We start from the raw sequence: 9,383 nt of genomic DNA, 5'->3' as shown, positions 1-9,383 counted from the left end.
TTATATTCAAATTTTGGAGCCAAAAGTAGACGTAATAAAAAGTCCTTTGTCAATTGAATATCTCCCATCAACTTAACTGATAATCGAGTTTTAGTCGGCAAAACAACATATACATTTTAAGCAGGTCAAAGATTCTTAAACAGTGAACGATTATAGCTGATATGGTTGATGCACCAGAATCCAAAACCCAAACTAAATGAAGTTGATGTGTGGATAATAGAGTAGAGGAACAAGTACTTGCTACATATGTCATTCCAGTTTTAGCATTGCCATTAATTTGAGAAGATGAAAGTTGAGTTTGCAGTATTTGCATCAAATGTGAATATTGGTCATCACTGAGACAAGCAAAAAAGGTTGACTGATTTAACTTAGAAGTATCCATTCCCTTTTCAACAACAGCCTGCGAGGAATGAACATAATTGGTAGACTTCTGATGAATAGAGGAGTTATTGGTTACAAACTTGTGGCCTGATGGATAACCATGTAGTTTGTAACATTTGCCAATTACATGACCTTCAATGCCACAATTGGAGCAAATCAAACGTTGTGCATCTTTCTTCTTTGATCGATCAATATTAGGACGTTCGTTGTTAGAATTAGTCATTATGGTAACTGCTTCGATTGAAAAATTGTTACCAATGGATAGTTGTCTTTCTTCTTGAATTATGATAGAGAATACCTTGTTTATAGATCAATTAGAAGTATTTGAGCACGGATCTAAGTAAATGACTCATTTAGCCCCATAAGGAAGGTCATGACGAACTTGGTGTTGAGAAACTTAAGCATTTTCTTCATTCCTCCACAAGTACAGTCATCAAGAGGAAGATATTCAAGAAGTTCTTGCCAAATCGTAGTGATTTTTGCATAATAAACTTCAATAGAAAGGTTACCTTATGAAGTTGTAACTGTTGGGATTGGTGTCCTAATTCTCCCAGAGTCTCGTAGTTTGTAAACTATACATATTGTTATGAATAAAATAAGAGTTATTTTATTTTGCATTTACTCATATCCAATAAACAAAGCTCCATGGTTATTGTATGTAAATCCAAGCATGTATATGAGATATACAAGTGAATCATGCCCTAAGTGATAACCTAAAAAGGTATGTAGTATAAGGATTAAGGAGGGATACCTGATCTTGATGACACTACGGATACGACCCTCTTTGTAGAGGTTTACAAGTGTTGTGAACTACTACAGATTGTTGATTCTGACCATTCATGTGGAGACATGTGAGCGGGGTTGTCCTATACAAACTCTTTGTATAGGTGATATCTTTTTGTATAGGTGAGACCAGACCACGGGATGATTCGTTTCTTTACATAACGCCGTTGATACTTGAGACTTACATCTCACCTAAACGACCATAAGTGATATGACCTTAATCCTGAGTGTTTTGAGAACTCCTGCCTTTGAGAGTGGTCCTTTGATTAGTATGGGTGAGAGTGACCAGATTGCTAACTTAACAAGCCTACCTTTTTGGGGATTTGTCTAATTTGGGAGCTGGAAACTCAGTTACACAAGATGTAATTCACCCATTCCCCGAAGCAGGGGTAAGTAAAAAGATTACTCTCTTAAGGGCTGATTTCGAGTCTTGAACATAGTGGCCACAACTTCTCTTTGGAAGAAAGAACTCTAGTAGGACTATGACTTATGTTCATTAGAGGGGTCAATGGTACTTAAGGAGTTAGATGTAACTATAGGGGCATAACGGTAAATCGACCCAATTGTACTTACGAGTGATCTGTAAAGGGTTATCGCACTATTGATTGGTTGATATGGATACAAAATATATCTGTAGTGAGGAGGGTTCAATCTTTAGTGGAGTGTCCGACAGTTAACAGATGGTGGATCCTGTGACTAAAGAGTTTAGTAAATTATTCACGTACTGTTGGAGCTTCAAGCTACAGATCCATAAGGTCCCCTTGGTAGCTCAATGGATTCAAGTTGAGAATCAGTTCTTGGGGTTAATTTGAAATGTTCAAATTGACAAGAGGAAATTCGACTATATATGATATAATCGGTGTGATGTATCATACATTAAGTGGAGGATTAATGTAAATATGATTTACATTAAATACCATAAAATAGAAAAAGAACTATGGTTTGTATGTTTCATGAGATGAAATATTAAAACTATAAGTTATAAATATAATATGGTAAGTTGGTTATCATATTTATTTATAATAATATTAATTATTTGATAATTATCTCTTTTTCTCTAATAACCAATTGAGTGGGAGGTTATTGGTGGTTTTATGGTAATCGTGAGATAAAAGGAAAAAGGTTTTCCTAAATTTAAGAGTGTTGCTAATTTTGGAAAGAAACTTACAGCAAGGCTATCAAGTGAAAGTGTTTCACTAAGCGATAGCTAGTAGAGAGATAAACGATCATGGAGTGTCACTATATGATAGTTCACTCAGTTAGTCATAGCTAAACGATCGCAGGGCATTGTCTATACGATAGGCTGCCATCTTCTACATGATTGAGCACATCGTCTATATGATAGACTGTGTCATGTCCCACTTGCTCAATCGTTTACACGATTGTTGTTCTTCCACTCTCTTCTTATAACCAAGTCCATACAGAGCCTACAACTTCTGGATTCTCACACCAAGAATACCAAGATAACCATTGTTGTGGTGTCCTCATTCAACTCGATTGATATCGAGGTTCTTGAGGTCGTTCGTTGGGTTCGTGTTCATTGTTGATCATGTAGCGGTCATTGTGTTCAAGCATTCATGCATTACTGTCTTAGACGTTTAGAGTTCGATTAAGGGAGTTTGAAGAATGAGGCTTCAAAGGTATGATACTCTATCCCTTGATTATCTTAAAGCATGTTGTAATTTCTAGTTGTTGCATGAGCAGTTAGTTTCCATTTATTGGCTGTAATTGTTTATGTTCAATTTCGAAGAATTTGGAACGATCATTCCGCTGCTCATAGAAATCCTCGTTTCATTTTCTTTAGTAACAAGATCCTTTCTCAACTGATAAACATGTGGGCGATTAGATTGTCGATATCATTCCTTTATTTCTTTCCAAAGTTCTTTGACATTTTTGGTATACACCAAATTTTTAGTAATCTCTTTCGAAATTGAATTAATTGTCCAAGAAGTAATCACGCCATTGTTGCACTACCAAGTTGAAAGGAGATTTCATTCCATTGTAGGCTTCTTGATAGTTCCGGTGATAAACCCTAGTTTTTTCTTGCCAGAAAGCGCAAGACGCATCACCTTACTCCATGAGGAGTAATTGCTCGATCAAACAAGAGATTGTGTAACCAAATTGGTAGTCAGAATGATCGAGTGGTGCAACACATAAGGATTCAACTGAGCTTCAAGGTCTGTAGATGCAGGAACTGAAGCTGTAGAAATCACTGTGTTCTCTAGATTAGTCATGATGAAAATCAACAAGAATTGAAGACGATTTAGATTGAAAAATCCAAGAGAAAGAACGAAGAACGCACCAATAAAGAAGACGCTAAACAAATGAGCACAATTGCGAAAATTGCTCTGATACCATAATAAGGGTTGAAAGTTCTATTTCATTGATTTATAACTCTTCCATACTAAATATAGTGCACATAACCCTTTTATATATAGGGACTGAAAAGTAATCAATATGAAACTAATTGCAACAACTCTATTACAATGAAAATTAAGAGTCCGTTTGATAACGTTCTTGTTTCTTGTTTCCTGTTTCTACTTCTCATTTTTTAAGAAACAGACTTGTTTGATAACTGTTTCCGTTTCTTGTTTCTAAAATTTGAGGAACGTTCCTAAAAAATGGGCAAGCTTTGAGAAATTACAAAAAGTAGTTTATCCCTGTTTAGTTTCTGTCGTGTATTAAACTATTCCATTTATTTTATAAAATGCATCTTTGGCCTATTGGTAGTTTTGCATGTCCACAATTTTCTTCCACCTCTAAACTGTGTGTTTAAATTCTAAAATGGGCATTTTTATTTTATTTTATTTTATATTTATTTAAAAAATAATAATTATCAAACAAATTTTTGTTTTTGTTTTTTTTAAGAAACATGAAATAGGAATAGTTATCAAACATATTCCTGTTTCTTGTTCTAAAAAAAAAAAAAACAGAGAACAGGGAGTAAGGAGTAGGGAACGAACAACGGGAAACAGGAAACGAGAAGTTTATCAAAGAGACCCTAAATGACCAAAATCATAACTAATTGCAACAACTCTGTTACAACCAAATAACAAAATTTACAATTATTTTATTTATTTACAAAATGTCCTTAATAATAAACATTGATATCAAACTATCACTGTCTATCATTTGATATTGATAGATGTCAATCAAAACATCACTATCTATCAATGATTATTGATAATAATATTTTGTAATATTTGTAATTAAGTTAACTATTTTTCCTATATTTGAAAATAACCTTATTTATTATTAAGAAAATATCATTTTAACTGTTTGATTTTAGCGACTTTCAAAAGTTTGTACTTTTAATATGTCTTACATTTATTCCTAATTTATATTTAAACTCTAAATTTGTAATTGTATCAATTTAAATTGCAAACTTTTGTAAGTGTATCAAAAATTTTTTTTGGATAATGTATACTTTCTTTTATATTTTGTTTAATATTGCATGATATTTATAATTTATAATGAAACTTCTAAAATTTTATAAGTGAATCTATTTGGACAAATTATTAAGATTATCCATGGAAATCATCCATGCATTAGTTATGGCACAGATGTAGCCTTCTTTAAAAGTCAGATTTAACAAAATCAACCATTAAAGTTAATGTATCGATGGTTTTCAAAGAAAACTAGATTTGTTTTTTTATTGTTAAGGAATTTAGTTGATAAAAAATATGAATGATAAAATTATAAATCTCACAAAAATTGATGCAATCTTCAAATTCTAGGGTATACAATGATATTTTCCCAACCTTTTATGGTTTGTTAGTATATTTACTACATAGTTTAGAAATATATTTTCTTCCATAAAAATTATTATTATTAAACCGATATCAATAAAAACTTATTTTTTATGACGTCAGGGGTGTTAAAAAAACCTCGTGACCCAAAAAAATAAAATTTTATGGGTTTGGTTGGTTTATGGATCACCTAAAATAACTCAAACCAACCAAACCAACTCGAACTTATTATTAACTTTTTTTTTTTTTGCTTATGTACAATTATATATACTATATTTATTTTAGTTTTCTTTAATTTTATAAGTTTTTTAGATAATTTATTATTCAACAACTCTGAAAAATAGTTTTTTTTGTACTTTGAAAAAAGATTATACATTATAAAAATTGAAATTGAGTTGTTAATCTTAATTCATATATGAAAATAGTTAAATCAAAATTTTCCATATTAACATTTTATTTCCTTTTATAAAAAAAATTAAATAAATGGCCCGAGTAACCTGAACCAACCTAACCCAAATGTTTCATGGTTTGGTTAGATTCATTTTTTAATGAAGTTTATTTGAGTTGAACAAATGTAGTTGAATCTAAAAAGTCCTTCAATCCAATCCAACCCACCCACAAACGCCCCTAAATGACGCCGAAAGAGAGAGGAGGCGCTGCCCCATTTCAAATAAGACACTTTCAAGAAAAATTAACTTCATTAAATTATATTTAAAGATTTATTAAAAGTATAGAAATCAAGCTAAAATTTTGAAAATATAAAAGTTAAAATTGAACAAGTATACGGACAAAAAGTTATAGTACCTGACCAAGAGGATAGAAGTTAAATTTTATTTTCCATTATATCGAATCTTAAAAGGAGGGAAAAAAAAAAGGCAACCGACATAATTTATATTAACACATTGATCAACCTATGATACAGTACAACGTTCAAAAACATAACTCCATCTCACTCTGATATGCTGTTTAAAAGTATAAAACTTCAATGAAGCAAGACAAACAAATTTCTTTACACTCAGTATAAAATCTACAAGCAATCATCTTACTCATCCTATAATTCTCCTTGCTCCTTTAACTAAGACATTCAACTCTTCTTTGCAAAGCCAGTCGGTAAAATCTCCTGGTTCGAAAGAAGAGTGCAGCAGCAACAAGAGATCCGAAGAAAGCTACGACGGCCATGACAAGAAAAGATACCACAAAACAGTGTGTGCCATTGCAAGAACCATGTTCTTCAGTCGCTTCTCTGTCGTAAATGTAACCGATAACTCTAACAGAAAAAATGTAAGACCCCAAAGGGCTGGCTATGGCTATGGTGTTGAAAATAGTACCCATATGTTCTAAACCAAATATCTCTGAAGTGATTGTAGGCATCAATGACCATTGTGAGCCGTAGCATATGCCAACAAGAATTGAACCCACATACAGATTTCCAGAGAAACCGGAAGCAATCATGATGTGGCCGCCACTCATTCCCAGTAGAGTAATTGCCATTAACAATGGTCTTGCCCAGCCGTATGAGTGGAGAAGAAAATCAGAGGTGTAACCAGCTCCAAAACGTCCAAGAAAATTCCATATACTCCATAAGGAAACAAATGTCTTTGTCTCTGTTGCTGTGTAACCAAGAGACTGACCAATTTGGCTCATGTTGTTTATTGTGGCCAATCCAGATCCCATTCCACACACCATGGCAAGAAACAACAGCCAGAAGTTTATAGTGCGTATAGCTTCCAAGACATTCAGGGGTTGAGGGGTTCTAGAGTTTGCAACAGCCATGATCTGGTTCTCTTCCCTGGGCAGCTCATGATATTCCACAGAATCCTCTGCATCCATCGACTCGGATTTGTTAACCTGACTTTTTTCAGAGATGAATGATGGAGATGGCTCTCTAAAATCCTCCTTTTGAGCATTAATGGCAATTCCAAGAGGAGCAGCAAGGAGAATCAAGAGTATGGAGAACGTAAAGAAACGAGTCCATGCTGAAAGGGAGAAAGTGTTGTTCAAGATGATGACAACCATTAGGTAAAAAGCAACTATCACAGCAAGTGCAGACAATGAGTTCAAATGCTTCATCTCATTACTAGACTCTGTTTTGTCAATTCTAACAAACCACATGAACATGATGGAAAGAAGTGTGGGCAAAACCGCCAGCATAAGGAGAAAATTGCTTGGATCTCCATTACAAGTCGTATAAACTTGGATTATCAGTGCTCCACTGAGACCAAGATATCCCTGTCCAACAAAAAGAAGACAAAAGCTATGAACTCACAAATAGCACATTCAAGACAAAATCTGGGGATAATCCTTGGAATCTGCTCTCAGATTCAACAAGGCAACTACAACTTTGTCAAATAAAAACCTTTTTTTTTTTTTTTTTTTTTTTTCTCTGTAATAGATTTATGAATGAAATAATGGGATGACCCCAATACCAGAAAGCGATTACAAGAAATGCCTCCAATTGGAGAATAAATAAGAAGTGAGAAAAAAGAGTGATTCGTTTTGTACCAAAGAAAAGCAGTAGTGATCCCCACTTTGTCAAATAAGAACCTAGAATCCATTCAGATAGTGATCCCCACTTTTCCACAGAATAAAATAGAATCAGCTGTAGTCACTAAAAATTACTGTTGAACTCCTATTAAGTTAATAGTTCAACACATATTTAATCTTCTTCTATATAGTTTTAACCCTACCATTTTGAGTATAGAAATTAGTACAAAAACAAAACTAATACTTACAAGTAATCATCAACATTAACTGAAGAGTAAACAACACTAAGCTTAAACGCAAGACTTCCCGATGAATTAGACCCGATTGATAATCATTTGGTTTTTAACCATCAGGTTTATAAGCTTAATTTTCAAAAACCAAATAGTAATGAAACAGGGACATTAAGCTCAAGTTAACCGACTGTGACACATTTAATCTCTTATTTCCAGGACCGCCGTGAGACAACAACTTGGGGTTTTGATCTGGCCACTTCTTGATCAAAAATAGATTCTGGCAGAGAAGAACAGAGCAAGAAGGAAGGACAAATTGGTTTGTTGGCTCCACCGTCTTCTTCCATTTCTATACTTCGTGATAAAATCTCTTGCAAAGAATGAAGCCAGCTAAACAGAATTCATCTCCATCACTTTACACTGAAGGACATAGATTTAATTTTAACGTGCATGAATTCTTTACAATAGTACTCACCATAACCAAACCTCCCACAGAGAAAAATACAATAGGGGATCAGAAAAGGGGAGAAATCAAAGGTAAAATCCAAAGCCCTAACAATCTGCATAATAACAATGAAGATAACCAAGGGTTTTCGTGGGTACCTTCATGATTCCCACAACCGTCCCACTATAGTGCTCAAAATTGTGCACGCCAGTTACAACATTCGCCGTATTGAAAAATGTTTGCGCATGTGCAGCCAAAAACATGAAGAAGCACATCGCCGGCACCGGCGGTCGATCGATAACTCCAGAGACAGCGGCCCAGATGAAAATATAACCAAGGAACCACTGAATCGCTCCCGCGGCGTGCACCACCCATGGTCCGGCAAAGGGCCGGGGGGCGGGGGTAGTGACGGCGGAGTAAAGAAAGCCAGAAATGATGCCGGCGTTAGCGCCGATGTCTTTGAAAACGGAAACGGTGTCGAGAGTGGATTGATCATAGGCCTGCGTGGACTTGAGAGCGGGAGAATAGATGCTGAAGGTGTAGGAAGCACCGCAGATGCATTGAATCCAAATTCCAAGGGCGGTTGCAATCCATTTGTTGGGCATAAACCCAGAAATTTCCATCTCCGGCGGTGGGATATTTTTCTGGTTCTGGATCTTCGTCGTAGCAGAAACAGTATAATTTCCGTGTCGTAGAAGAAGAGGACATTGTCATTGTTGACACTTCCCATCATCATTTTTCTTGGCATTTTTCCTTATTTTCTATTTATTTTTCAAATATTTTTTTATTGGTTTTACTTTTTTTTGGGAAAGTTCGTTAAATTGATTTTATCCATTATTCTTGGAAACTCTGACTCAGCTAAGCTTATTTAAATGACTTATCTAAATCTCCATCTTCATCTCCATCTTCAATTGGATTTATTTTCCTTCATTTTATTATTTTGTTTGGTTAAAGTACTATTTTATTCCAATATTTTAAAATTTGTTTGATTTCTACTTTCAATAAATTCTCGATAACATATTGACATATTTCTAAGATTTATTGAATAAAACTATATATTAGAAAATAATAAACTAAAATCAAACTAACTTTTAAATATAGATTCAAATTAAAAAAGGTCTATTTTATACTTTCCATTTCAAGACTTCTAGATTCTAAAGTTGTATTTTTTAAAATCCTTTTCAAGAAATAATAAATCATTACAAATATTAAGATAATTCTTTTTAATAATTTTCAAACCAAAAACCTCTTACTTACTAACATATTCATGAGAAATTCGGTAAATGTTTAAACTACCCATCATTAAAAACT

General features: G+C 33.9%; 1 protein-coding gene across 1 annotated transcript; it reads right to left on the bottom strand.

The window, feature by feature from the left end:
- Positions 1–5,772: 5,772 nt before the first annotated feature.
- Positions 5,773–8,830, bottom strand: LOC120071425 (protein NUCLEAR FUSION DEFECTIVE 4-like). The gene is made up of 2 exons (XM_039023703.1): positions 8,231–8,830; positions 5,773–7,142 (listed from the first exon to the last, which is right to left on the bottom strand). The coding sequence occupies exons 1-2, from the start codon at positions 8,693–8,695 to the stop codon at positions 5,985–5,987; spliced, it is 1,623 nt and encodes a 540-aa protein (XP_038879631.1). The 5' UTR covers positions 8,696–8,830; the 3' UTR covers positions 5,773–5,984.
- Between the last annotated feature and the right edge of the window lie 553 nt (positions 8,831–9,383).

This window comes from Benincasa hispida, chromosome 2 (genome assembly GCF_009727055.1).
Source record: "Benincasa hispida cultivar B227 chromosome 2, ASM972705v1, whole genome shotgun sequence".
In the NCBI taxonomy this organism is placed as follows: Eukaryota; Viridiplantae; Streptophyta; class Magnoliopsida; order Cucurbitales; family Cucurbitaceae; genus Benincasa; species Benincasa hispida.
This window is presented reverse-complemented; position numbering and strand designations above follow the sequence as displayed.